Source organism: Petromyzon marinus, chromosome 14, assembly GCF_048934315.1.
Source record: "Petromyzon marinus isolate PM22_M1 ecotype Great Lakes invasive population chromosome 14, UKy_Petmar_22M1.pri1.0, whole genome shotgun sequence".
In the NCBI taxonomy this organism is placed as follows: Eukaryota; Metazoa; Chordata; class Hyperoartia; order Petromyzontiformes; family Petromyzontidae; genus Petromyzon; species Petromyzon marinus.
The window spans coordinates 6,069,556-6,083,361 of record NC_133680.1 but is presented as its reverse complement, the minus strand read 5'-3'; the positions used below and the strand labels follow the sequence as shown (position 1 = coordinate 6,083,361).

The window sequence follows — 13,806 nt, the reverse complement described above, 5'->3', positions numbered from 1 at the left end:
ATCACGGCGTGGTTCTGGCGTGGCTTGCAAAGTAACCAGTGGAAAAATCACATGTGCCCACACTGACTTGGCTTGGATGTTCCAGTGGAAATAGGTGTATATGTATGTTGAACTTCGTATGTAGCCAGTCCATGCTCATCGGAGGTGCGGGGGAAAGACAACACACTAAACACAAAAGCAGTTCGAAAGAAATGAGCTTTCAATCTAGATTTAAAAGTGCATAGCTCCAGTGGCTTCCACATATCGGAAGGAAGAGCATTCCAGACGGCCACAGAAGCGCATCTGAAAGTGCGCGATGCGGTGATCATCTTTGTTCGATGGCCAGCCAAAAGCCGCTGCTGCGAGGATGACCGGAGTTCACTGAATGGTTTATGCTCCTTGACAAGGTCAGCGAGGTATTGCAGTTCATTTGTGGCAAACATTTTGTGTGCAATGGATGCGACCTTATAGGTATGAGAGAACCTCCAGCCCCTCGGCTAGAACGCTAGTCCCTAATGTAACCCTCGCATGACGTACCCTCGCATGCCCACGCCGTAGGGTTTCCAGGGTATTGTCATAATACAATACCAATGTTCACGATCATCATGATTATCGCGATATCCATTTTGCGGCGATATTACCAAGTGAGTTCAACAGAGAGTACTTTTTTTTAGTTGGCAAAGTTGGACAGTGATGCCGACACGCACATGGCACGCTCTATTTTTTCAATGTCCACTGTGAAGCTGACGGCGAGTTTATTGTTTTCGGTAATAATCCCCACTATGTTGTGTTACTACGATATATACCGTAGGACGTGAGGGCCACGATAATCGCATCATCTGTTTTGCAAAAATACCATTACAGTGTGATTAAAATGGCTAATTTAGTTTGGATATTTTATAGAAAAATATTGGTGAATTCACAAACCATCACGATAATTAAGCAGCAAATGAATAGTTCTTTCCCATCGGTTACTTTGCAAAACATTTTCCGGAGTAATCGATGTCGTGGAGATTATACGGCGTCGCGCTTTTGACGTTTCGTCTAATTAAAACAAACAACATCTCGTGCAGCTGATTAGCACGGTCGGCGATGGACGGTGGCAAAAGAAGATCAACGCACGTGCGTGCAACTTGACAGCAACGTGCATTTGTAAGCGCCACGTCACGTAAAGGGCGGTGCGAGGGACTGGCAGACGCGCGGGGCCCCCGTTGCGATCGCGTTGCGACGCGGAGGCCACAACTACCGCCGATTGTGCCCGATCGGATCGCGTAGGTGCGCATCGAGCTGTCGGACGTGAGCCACCTGGACGGGGCCCAGCGCTGGTACCCGCTGCGGGAGCAGTCGGAGGGGGGCTCCCCCCCCAAGGCTCCGGGGCCTCAGAGTGGGCTGCCCCCCTCCAAGCAGCCCGTGAGCAAGAGCAAGAGCCACCTGGGAGTGAACGAGGGCACCAAGGGTGAGTGAGGCCCGGCGCGCGTGTGCACTGGCGGTACGGCCGCTCCCCAACACCTGAGCATTGCAGTCCTCACGTGGGTGGTGGTGGGGGGTGGGGAACGGTTCAGCCAGTCATCTCGGTCGGTCAAGCCATGGCACCTGGGTCTGTCCCGTGACCTCCTGCCAGCGGGCGTTCGTCACTTCACGTGGCCTCAACGCGCACATAGCCTGGCACACGCGCCGTGGGGACGTCACCGCCACTTAGCGGCGAATGGCGGTTGTTGTTGTTGTTGGGGAGCGGTCATGTAGTTGAATTCCCGCTCACGACCAACACCAGTGACTGAACTGGTCATGGGCCTCCCCTAGGTCGACACAGCCTTAAATGAGTACCTAGTCTGGTGTGTAAACATCACCACTGGAAAGACAAAGGTGGTCGGGCGTGGTGTTGGGCACCCACCCCCTCGTGTGCTGTACCGGCCTTCATAGGTGCTCGCTAACAGCAATTGCCTCAAAAGTCCATTCAGGCTATAACAGGGATCTTTTTCTTTGGGGTGATGGAGATAACCTGACAAGAGGTGGGGCTATGCTCTAAAAGGCGTGGATAGACACTTTGTTTGCCACGGCCAGCCAAGTGTGTGTTGCACGCAGCAACTACCCGCTAAGATGTGGTGGACAAAGCGGTTGCGGGCTACGATGGTTAAGTTGCGCGATTTAAGTCAGTTGTGGACCTGACTTAAATGCGACGGTCTGTGCGGTGCTCGCGCGGCATTAGTGGCGATTCCTCCTGTTGCAGCAAGTTGAAAGCGCACGTCTGTGTTATAAGGGCATGCTGGCACACGGCGTGAAGTGGCCTTCGACACGAAACGCGTGTGCACGGCCAATACCACCACATGCGTAGCATTTGTACAGATTCATCACCGAGAAATAAAATAAATATTTCCCCTAAAAATACGTTTGCCCTTAGAATTATTTTTTTTGCCCATCATTTATTTTTGTTTGTACATTTCACCGGCTCATTTTCCTGTGAAACCCAAGGGCATTTACGAGTCTCATCTGTCAATGTCAAGGATTAAATGGCCCAAAGTTTTATATATATATTTTTTTTATAACTGTAGGCTTTATTCAGAGCTCGGGCTTGAAGGTTAACATCAGGCAAGGAGGCATTCAATCTGTGCTCATCCTTTCGCAAATGTATTTTGAACTGCATTGTCTGTTAATTAATGGCTTCCCACAATTAGTTGTAATTGTTCTTTTCTTGGCACTTCTCTTTGCCGAATCTTTGTGCCTCACCATAGGCTACTGCAGTAATGTTTAGGCTTTGGCTCCCTGAACAATGTGGGAATTTCCACTATGGCACTTGGGCTATCTGGTTCCTCGCTTCGCTTCCCCTTGGTTGACCCTGCCCACCAAGTTGTCTGCACTAGGGAACCACGTGGGGGGTGGGGGCAGGTGAGGATGAGGGGTCGGTCACATACCCATGGCTGCATCAGATCGACCGTGACTGTCGTAATTCAGGGATAGGAAGGAGGCTCACTTGGGGGCTTTGACCGGAGAGACTCAAAAGGAAGGTAGCTCACTTGGGAGGCTTTGCAAGGTGAGATCTTAGGGGTTGGCATCCGAGGGTGGAAGCTGCACTGTCTTGGCGTGTGCTCTCACACTTGACTTGAATTGTTACAAGCAACCCGTTGCATGTGAAATGTGAATAGAGTTGCACGTTGAATGTGGCAATTAAATTGTTCTTGACTTAATCAAGAAATAGGCTTGCGATGGGTGGGACACACAGAGGGTGGAGGAGGCCAGATCAACGCGAAAGACATTGGAGTGGACATCCGGAGGTCTGCAACCCAGGGCAAGACCTACATGCAGATTGCAGGAGACTGTCAGAGTGGACCCTGAAGGTGTTAACTCGACAACAGCTGCAGGATCTAGGACGGACGGGACGTCGACGTGCATAGGCATCAACGGCGTCCGTGACGATGACAGCTTGGCCCAATTCATTGTCTCTATCTCGACATCTTGTGATTTCCCATGACCGCAGTTGCTCCACGTTGAGTTGACCTCCTCCCGTTAACCCACCCTCCAGAAGCCCCGCGTCCACCGGGCAGCAAGTCTCAGAGCAGCATGGCCGACTCGAGGTCCGGAGTAGGCGGCTCGTCCTCCTCCACCTCCTCCGTGTCCGGGGCAGCGGCCGCAACATCAGGGTCGACCGGAGGGCATCAGCGACTCTCTCTGTCCGGGCCACCGCAGCAACAGCAGCAGCAGCACGCCGGGATGCCCGACTCCAAGTCATCGTCCGAGGGGCGTCTGCGGACCTCGGCCTCGGCCACGTCGTCGCACGCCCCGTCGCGTTCGCAGAGCAAAGGCAGCATCACGCAGAGCCACCTGGAGAGCGCGGGCGCGGCGATCGCCGCCGCAGAAGCCGCCGTGCAACAGCTCCAGCAACAGCAGCAGCTGCCAAGTAAACGGCGACGCAGACCCTCTACCCAAGCCGCAGAATGAAGTCACGCTCAAATTATTTGTTGTTGTTTTTTCTGGGTTAATTTTTTTTTTACGTTCGCCAGTAGGTTTTGTCCGTGTGATTTTTTTTTTCTTTTACCGTTCGCTCGCATTTTTTTCCTTCCGTTGCACCGCGCTCGCTCCACCACCGCCTGCCTGCCTGCCTGATCTTCCGAGTCTTTTCGTTCCCCTTTGCCGTCAGCCGATGCTCGCCGCCGCCGACGCTGCTGCCGTGCCACGGTTTCCGCATCGTGCATTTTCTGATGCGTGAAGCAACAGCAGCTGTTGCGGCGTTGAGTCAACGATCACAGGCACCGGAACGCAATCTGCCATCCCGCTCATTTGTCTAATAATCCTGGCCTCCACCAGCTGAGGTTTTTGTTTTATATATATTTTTTTTACTGCCTGTTTGCCTCGTTCACTCAGCTGTGGAGTGGCTCCCCCACCACTGAATAGAAATCTGAGGAAGCCCTCGCGAAAATTGTTTGATAATTATTTTATTACTGAAAAAAAACCCTCAAATGTAAATATGCACGTGTAATATATTATCACCGTTTTTGAAACAAAGCACAACTTTGTAAATGTGTAAGTGCTTCCTCATGTTTCTTTGGCCCTATTATCTGACCTTTGTGTGTTCACCTCTGAATTTCCTGAGACCTTTTCCTGGGCACGAGTAACTTCGTTAAGATTTTCCTATCAAAACAACCACACGTGTTAATGTTGTTTGAGATTCATATTTTTTTGTTTAACTATTTCATTTTTCACCCATTAATTTAGTTGATCATTAAAGCATGTTTATTTACGTCCCGTCTCATCAAATATTTCCCCTTGATATTTCACTGTTCCTGCCATTAAGATGTCCTTGCAATCTGTCAATTGTAAATAAAAAACCTCGTTATTGGATAAGCAATGTTATTCAAAACAATTTTACAAGAATTATATATACTTAATGGAAAGCTGCGCACGAGTTTGAAACTTACATAGCCACGAGTTTATCCTTCATGGGTTTAGATTTCTCTCTCCAATTTATAATGCAAGCATAAATCCATAAGCACGCCTCATCTCTACTTATCACGCATTATTGTGGGAAATTAAAGTTTTGGCATTCATCATTTATCTACATTTATGGCGTAATATAGATAATTGTGAAGCAGTTAAATTGTAATACTTAAGCTGATTGCAAGTAAATATTATTTTATACATTTAATCATCTGGTTATTCACAGTTTTACATTCAAGTTTATTTTTTTTTATGTGAATCGTCATCCTTTGCAGCAGTTAACAGATCTGATGAGCATGTGTCTTGAAAACAACTGCAATTTGTTGCGCCATTAATTGCTGTATAGCTAATTAATTTTTATTTGCAGTGTTATCTTGATTTGACGCAGCTTCTTGTATGCTGGCTTATCTGCTTAATGGCTTTACTGACTGATAGCTTGTTTGACAACAGGTTATTCTCATAATATTTAATGCAATATTACTTCGGCGTTTACCAATAATATGACAACGTTTGGCTCATAAGTGGAAAAGTATCCATTCTACACTACCAGTAATACTAATAAAACATGTTTTTATTATATGTATATTAAACTCAAGTTAATTGATAAACACGATGCAATACAAAAGATAAACACGATCCAATGAACATCAACACAATGTGAAGGAATCGTGAACGATTACGGTATAATAATCAGTTCTGTTAACTAATTCTGTCAGATTTTGTTTTTTTTTTCAGTTTATTTTTTTAAAAATCATCAGTAGTTGAGTGACTTCATTTGAGAAGACGACAAAAAAAATGAAAACGAGAATCAAAAAAAAAACTGATGGAACAAAAGCAACGTAAATAAAAGCACACCCCGGGGGGACTCTCTCTCGCTTTTCACTTTTCGCTTTGCTCCCAGCGGCTAAGCCATCTAAAGCCCCAAATAATGTGAAGAAGCACAGACACAGCATAGCGGGGGTGCTGCCACCGGTGCGGAAGAGCGCGGCGGCGGCGGCAGCGGCGGCGGCGGGACCGCCGGACGGGGCCGGCCCAGAGCCAGGGGAAGTGGCGGCGCAGCTCGCCATCCGCAAGGTGCAATCGGACAGCCCCGCCAAGTCCGACAGAAGTGAGCTGCGCCCGGCGAACCACTGGGGGCCACGCGATCGTGACGACAGTGGGGGAAAAAAATGCCTCTCGCTCAGAATCAGACTCGTCGTTCATACTGGAGGAATGCGATGAAGCCACAAAGCTTGTTTTCGCGAATGGCCAGTTGGGGCCAGTGTCAGAAAGTTACAATAACGATCGATGCAAAAAAAAAAACACCATAGAAGTGCAAAAGTATAGGAAAAGTAAGCAAATCGCAAGAAAAATGTACTTTTTATTTTACCAGGTAGAGTTCACTCAGCTATTAGTTTCATTTTCACTCATTTAAAGCCACTTTCAGCCGATATTAATCTTCATTTTCCACCTTTAAATGCATCAATGTTATTGAGAAATTAACCTCGCTTTGTGCAAATATTTAACTTATTAACTGTAAACGTATGGGTGTCTGGTGCTGTTGCCGTTCCACTGTAACTGAAACTATTTGAAAACGACACGCCTGAATTTAAACTGTCAGTGGATTCGTATAAGTGTTCAGGTTCGTGTTGTAGCAAATGCGCAAGTCATGTAAATAATTTTCCTGAGCTTCTCCACACTGGAACCTTATTATTTCATCTGATAATCGCCTAATGTTCCACACACTTCCTTTGGAATACTGTAATGGACCAACATTTTTTAGTGTTTGAAAAGCAACATTTTAAATTCCAGATCATGCATGAATATATATTAAAACTTACCAGATAGACTTTACTCATCCGTAGCCTTCAGAAAATATACTATTAGCTAAATAAATAAATATTTGCATATATGAACCTTATGGCGGTACCCCGGGGTATCATAGTACCCCGGCTCTCGCATCATGTCCGTGATGCAGTCATTTTTAGTCTGTTGATGGTCGGCGATGCGGCAATCGACTCATCTCGACGAGCTGTGCACGATGCACCACTACGGTGCGTACGCGAGCGTTCAGGGTTTCGGCGTAATCGTCCTCGCTGCATTTTGACAGCGCGGAGTTGCACTGATTTCGGATTGATTGGTACCCCAGTCGCGGAGTGAAGTACACCCCTGGGAAAAAAATAGTGTCCCAGAAATAAAATACTTAATTGCCTCGGCCAATTTTTATTATTTGATACCCCGGGGGAAATGCCATAAGGCTCATATGAAGGCGTTGGTCTTTTCTCTGACAATAATTGCACAATGATATTCAAAATGACCGAGCATCGATGCCATAGCCTGTGACCACAAAGCAGGGTTGAGCCTGGATAGCGCTTGGATGGGTGACCCCCATGCATGCCAGGTTGTTATAGATAGCTGGAGGTCGTCAGCAGAGGACAGTGCAGCTAAATACATTATTAAGTTGTATCTCTATGTGCCCACCTTCACAAGCCCCGCACTGACCCAGCATGGTGACGTGTCGTCAAATAAACTCCCCCAACCCACACGGCGTGGGGAGGCGCTCATCCACCAGTGGATTGGCACTGGTACGATACATGCTATACTCGGGATATGGTTATCACAGCGTTGGGAAACTTGGGGAATTGGTTATTACCGAATCCTCCGTGTGGTGGCCGTGAGAATGACTGTGTTTTTGCTCTTGGTTTCTCTAAAAGGTCGACACAAAGTGCCGGGAGAAATTGTATTAACTGTGGTTAATCTGGAGGGAAACGCTGGCACCAACACTGACACTGGAAACAAAAAAAAAACCCTCCTTTAACTAACAGCCAACTTGATTGTAAATCAGTGTTGGCTCATTCTGATAAAAAATTTCTGTATAAAGTTGCAAAGAAATGTACTGTATATTGTAGTAAATTGCCATCGAGGCCTGCTATAATGAATTATTATTATTATATTTCCTGTGATGCTAGCCTAAATGGCACGAAAGAAAAAAAGTGCGACACACTCGCACAATGTGTGTGCTCAAGGGGGCACCAATGGTGTGGAAATAAAATCTCACCACCGCAGCCCACGCATCTCCTTTTTGAGACTCGGGGCCCCGTTCTCAAACTTTGTTTGAATGTCATTCTCCACGCCGTACACTTAAGTTCCACTTGCAATCAATTTGTCTCGGTGCAAAATAAAATGCCGCAGGATAAGAAGAAGAAGAAGAAGTGACCCATGAACTATGTTCCTGAACTGTTCGCAGTAAGAATAACGTTAATCAAATGCAGACGTGGGCCCGTGAAATGCACACAAATCAGGCTCGTGTGCTTTTAGTGGAATTTCCCTGCATCGTGACCCTTTTACAATTAGCGGCCGTCTGACTGCAACATAATTGCTTAAAGATACGAGAACAATATATCGTGTGCCAATTGGTAGTTTCAAGATAATTGCTAATTATTAAGACTTTAATGGTCATTAAAATGAGAAATTCCAATCTGATTATTTTAATGTTATTTATTTCTGCATGTTGTGTGATGGGAAATTTATAGAACAATTGTTTGCCTTATTTCAGTACATTATGCTTTTCAATCAATAATAATGTTTTCATGGACTTAGAAGATAATGAGGATACCTCACAACACAAATTTTTTTCTGGATATGAATGTCGTGATTTTATTAAAATTGACTTTGCTGTTAAACACTGCACTGCCATCCCTCTTTGGAGCAGATGGTCCCTCAATTTAATTATTTATAGTATTTTTTTTAGATTTCTTTGTGGGTCAACTCCTAGATTGACTTCCCCTCACTGTGCTATTAATCATGTTTTTTTTTTTTAACCATACTTCACCATGCCAATCAGTGCTGGTTGGTGAATGCTGGTACGAGCACCGGTGCAGACATCACTCGCAAATGACGTTAACCAATTATTTACATCGGTAAAAGCCAGACGTGTATTTACGGGCTGAAAATAACATTGCCTGGTCATTATAGCCCTCGTCATATCACCTGCTATTTCCGACCAACTGAAGCGCCCAGCCCACGATTCATAACCCAATGGTTGAGCAGGGCGCGATTGAGAATGGCCCGGTTGAGTGGGGAGCGGTTGAACGGGGCGCGGTTGAGCGGGGAGCGGTTGAGCGGGGCGCGGTTGAGCGGTTGGTTGAGCGGTTGGTTGAACGGGGCGTGCTGGCAGCGGGCAGGGAGCTTGGCGAGTCAGCGTGTGGGTGCCTCCCCACAGGCAGGCCGGTGAGCCAGCGCGCCCCGGACTCTTCCATCTCAACGACGTCGTCCGTCAGCAGCGTAGGCAGCGGCTACAGCGTGGACAGCGAGGGCAGCTCGGCGCTCACGGACGACACGTTCTCCGGAACGCACCGTGAGCACCGCGGGTAAGCGGCTGTCTCGCATCATAATTCCTTTTGTAAATGTTTGCGTCTTTTTTGTTTGATCCCACGAGACAGTTTTATTGCGAGTGCGCCATCACTGTTATGTAACAAGACAAGTTTCAAGTGTTTCAAGTTTCATTTATTAGGTACAGCCCTGTGAGCCATGTGGCTCTTAAGTCGGGTGCAACCGCAACAAACTAAATTTGAACACAGAACATCTTAAAGCGACAACGCGTAACAGAAACATCCTGGAATAAACCAGCAAATATTCCACACACAAAAAAATTATTAAAACGCTGTGTGCAAAAATCAATGTGGTGCAAGCCAACAACAACAACCATAAGACAATTTAGATTAACCATATGTTTTCGAATCACCAAAATAAAGCTATAAAAACAATGTAACAACAGTAATCATAGGAACTGTGATTTGTAATTTAACAATAAACGATATACATAACAGGTACGACAAAAACTGCAGCCATAGCTGGCAGCACGACACTCCCAGTGTATGATGTGTGAGTGAGTCAGCAGCAGCGTGAGTATGATGTGCGAGTCAGCGTATGATGAGTGAGTCAGTGTATGATGTGTGAGCGATTGTATGATGTGTGAGCGAGTCAGCGGCAGTGTGAGTGAGTGTATGCTGTGTGAGTCAGCGCACGATGTGTTAGTCAGCGCATGATGAGTGAGTCAGTGTATGATGTGTGAGCGAGTCAGCACACGATGAGTGAACCTGTGTATGATGAGTGAATGGGTCAGTGGTTGTGCGAGTGTATGATGTGTGAGTGAGTAAGCGGATGATGAGCGAGTCAGTGCATGATGTGTGAGTGAGTCAGTGCATGATGTGTGAGTGAGTCAGTGCATGGTGTGTGAGAAAGTCAGTGTCGGCTCCCTCTGCTCACGCCGTCGCCCCCCCCCCCGGCTCCGTCGCCCCCCCCTGGTTCCGTCGCCCCCCCCCCTGGTTCCGTCGCCCCCCCCTGGTTCCGTCGCCCCCTTCCCCCAGCTCCTTCGCCCCCCCCCCGGCTCCGTCGCCCCCCCCCCCCCGGCTCCGTCGCCCCCCCACCCCTGGCTCCGTCGGAGAGTTTGGAATCTGATTGATTGCTTCTGTGGACAGGTGTCTTTTATACAGGTAACAAGCTGAGATTAGGAGCACTCCCTTTTAGAGTGTGCTCCTAATCTCAGCTCGTTACCTGTTTATAAGACACCTGGGAGCCAGAAATCTTTCTGATTGAGAGGGGGTCAAATACTTATTTCCCTCATTAAAATGAAAATCAATTCATAACATTTTTGACATGCGTTTTTCTGGATTTTCTTGTTGTTATTCTGTCTCTCACTGTTCAAATAAACCTACCATTAAAATTATAGACTGATCATTTCTTTGTCAGTGGGGCAAACGTACAAAATCAGCAGGGGATCAGATACTTTTTTCCCTCACTGTATATTCAGAAAGTATGCCTCATTTGCATAATATAAATAAACACAGCCGTTCCCGCGTGGATTAAAACGTCGGTTAGCTCCAGTACGTCAAGCACCGTGCAAAAACGTAAATTGCGGTCCTAATTGGTCAACAGTCTATGCCGCAAGTGAAAACCTGCCTCGTGATTACGCTTAAGGATTTTCTCGCATCTTTTTATATATTCAAAAAGCAAAAGCGTCTGAAACGTACGTCCGCAGTCTCTGAACTGCACCCGGGGATGGCCCAACTCACGCACGGAGACACCGCTCAACGTTGCTCGTGACCGGCCTGAGAGCTGCCGTCTCTTGCTCTGGGCTGCCACGTTCTTGACGCTTGCCATCAGAAGCTGTTTGGTTTTGTGTTGTTGCTGCTTAGGTTTGCCTACACCGTAGGCAATTCAGCTATAGCTGTGTAAATCCCCACTTCCCTCCCCCATGCGTATCTCCGAATACTATTTAACACTGTCTGTTGCGCGCCAAGTAGATTTTAATGATTATTATCTCGGTAAAAAAAAAACATAATCGAGCCATTCCCTGAGTGTTCATGCCGATGCAGTTGAAACAATTCCACCTTTCAAAGGGCCTTCTCCACACTGGGCACACGAGTTAGAAGAGCTGGGGTTATTGGAAATAGGTCCACTAATTGACCCAAAAAAGTGTGCTCTCGATACCTGGTCATGATCTGACAGCCTCGACGAAGGAGGGAACCCTAAAGCTGCGACGATCCATCTCAAGCCACCCAGTGACTGCACATTGTTAAGCAGCTTCGTCAGGAAGTGCTAAAAATCAGTCTCGTTAAACATCAAACGGTTGAAAAGACACCCTATACATATGCTGCACCTTTGTGTAATGACATCCTGCTGATTGGATCGTTAATGTACGTCAATGGTAAAGGGCTTTTAATTTGCACAGCAATGCGATGTGGGGTAATTGTTAATTGTCACGCGGGGGCGCTGGTGCAGTGCCACAGAGACTCCGCAAAGGGTGCCAGGTCAATGGCTAAATCAACACTCATAATGGGACCTTTCTGCCGCCGTTGGCACTGAGAAAATTCTGGGCCCTACTTCATTGCGTTTGCACCTCTGTTCACATGCTGGAATGTGTTGTTGGCGATTGTGGTTCGCGCACCGTGCTATGAATCTAGGGTTGCCACCTGCCCTCGTTTTCCCAGGATTGTCCTTTTGTTAAAGTAGCAGCTGTCCCGGGAAATCTGTAAGTCTTCCTCGTACAATAAAAGTAATTTAAAAAATGTCCCTTTTGTAATAATACTCTGCTCAAGACAGTGCATTTGCATGGAGTTCTCCCTCCTGCTGGTACTGTGAGATCATCTTCTTCCCATGATATACCCCGGCGGTTTTTTTGTGGGACCTCAGAGGTAGTAACCCCATATGAACCTGGCAACCCACGATGTCTGGCTATGCAGCCTTTTAAATCTTAATGTGACCTGAGCTTAAAAGGAGTTCCTGATCGCAGCGTCGACATTAGCCGTGAGGATTCAAATATGGGCACACACTGTCCCCTCTGTGCATGATCCCCCTTTTAATAGGTGCTCACCGACTGCTCTTGGCCCAAGTAGTCGATGAGGATAAATGCGGAGCCATTAATATTTTATTTAATAAAAGAGACAGCTGAGTCTCTAGTGAGAATTTTGTATTTTGAGTTATCCTTTTCATACCTCCGTCGGCTTTGTTTCTCTCAAAGTAAGACGAGAGAACAAAATGGTAATTTATTGCGGTAGGGTATAAGCAATACATTGACCGCTCTTCATCATCATCATCATTAGCCGCAGCAGCCATGGTCAATCTACTGCTGGATGAAGGCCTCCCCAAGCTACCACCACCAATTCTCACCATCCAGCAATGCAACGATCCACCTAAGCACCTACACAAGAGCTAATTTCATAGCTCCATCTCCTCTGTGGACTGATTTTATTTCTTGTTATTTTCACGTATTATTTATTTACAATGTTAATGTTTAAGTAATGCGAATTTAATATATATTTTTTTTCGTTTCAGTTAATTCTCTAGAACACAGTCAAGTGTGTGCTTAATATTTCTTCACAATTGCAGTCAATAGAAACATGGCTTTTTACTTTGCAGCTAAGGTTTAAAATATAAACTGGCGCCTGATATAAAGGTAATGTGTCATTTTCTACCAATGGCTCAGGGCCACCCAGGGATATATGAGCACGGCACCACACGCGTAATCTATGACGGGACTTTCTCTTGACTTGATGACGACGATGAGGATGACGATGACGGATGTCCGTGATTTTATTTTCGAAGCGGGAGTGGAACGGCCCACAGCAACGGAGCCACAAGCCAGGCTGGAGGGCTCTCCAGGCAGGACCCACCACACCGGACAGACGGTAAATCCCTACCTAACACGCCGGCCACGTCCAATATGTTCACATTGAAATGAAGCGGGGACACACAACGGAATCACAATTGCCTATTCCACCGAGTGTTTCACTTTGAGACTGTCAAGGCAGGTCTATACGTTAGCGTCAATTCGGCCTTTTTGGTTGAGCCAAGGTCGCTGGCCAGGTTGCTGCCTTAACAGTGAGTCATTTGACGAGGTCACCATTGCAATATGCCACCTCTGTTGTTAATTAGCGAAATCAATTATTGTTGGTGCTGGCAGTGAGTTACTTTTGCAGCAGCCCATCGAAAGATATTTTGTGTTTTATTATATTAATTTCACACCACATTCAGTCAGACTACTTAATAAAGGGGTTTTTTTCTTGAGTTAGAAGGCCAATTAGTAATGATTGTTAGGTAAACAAAACGTTCCAACTATATAATACTTCAACCCACAACATTGAAAATTTTAGCACGACATTTCGCTGGTAATTACAACCTGCATCATCAGGCGATTTTTACAGAACTGTACCAAAATCGCCTGATGAAGCTGTTTGTAATTAGTTACGCAATCTAACCCGAAAAAATAAAAGTTTTTTTTTATAACATTGGTCACAGTGCTTCTCTTTACCGTACGAACAAAGTGCTCAGGAATGTTAGTCGTTTTTTCTTATTGGAAAATGGAGTGACTTCTTGTTCAGCGGTGCAAAATTGTAACGGCGCCTTTGATGCGCCGCT

General features: G+C 46.3%; 1 protein-coding gene across 5 annotated transcripts in view; it reads left to right on the top strand.

Annotated features, from left to right (window-relative positions):
- Positions 1 to 13,806, top strand: part of LOC116942380 (protein piccolo) — a 179,815-nt gene that overhangs the window by 144,160 nt on the left and 21,849 nt on the right. For 4 of the 5 annotated variants that reach the window (XM_032954212.2, XM_032954211.2, XM_032954213.2 and 1 more), the window contains exons 19-23: positions 1,255 to 1,435; positions 3,497 to 3,871; positions 5,810 to 6,016; positions 9,110 to 9,257; positions 12,994 to 13,076. In XM_032954212.2, coding sequence (XP_032810103.2) covers positions 1,255 to 1,435; positions 3,497 to 3,871; positions 5,810 to 6,016; positions 9,110 to 9,257; positions 12,994 to 13,076 — 994 coding nt within the window. Of the gene's footprint in view, positions 1 to 1,254; positions 1,436 to 3,496; positions 3,872 to 5,809; positions 6,017 to 9,109; positions 9,258 to 12,993; positions 13,077 to 13,806 lie in introns of those variants that run through there. The other variant, XM_076067050.1, reaches the window with a different exon arrangement.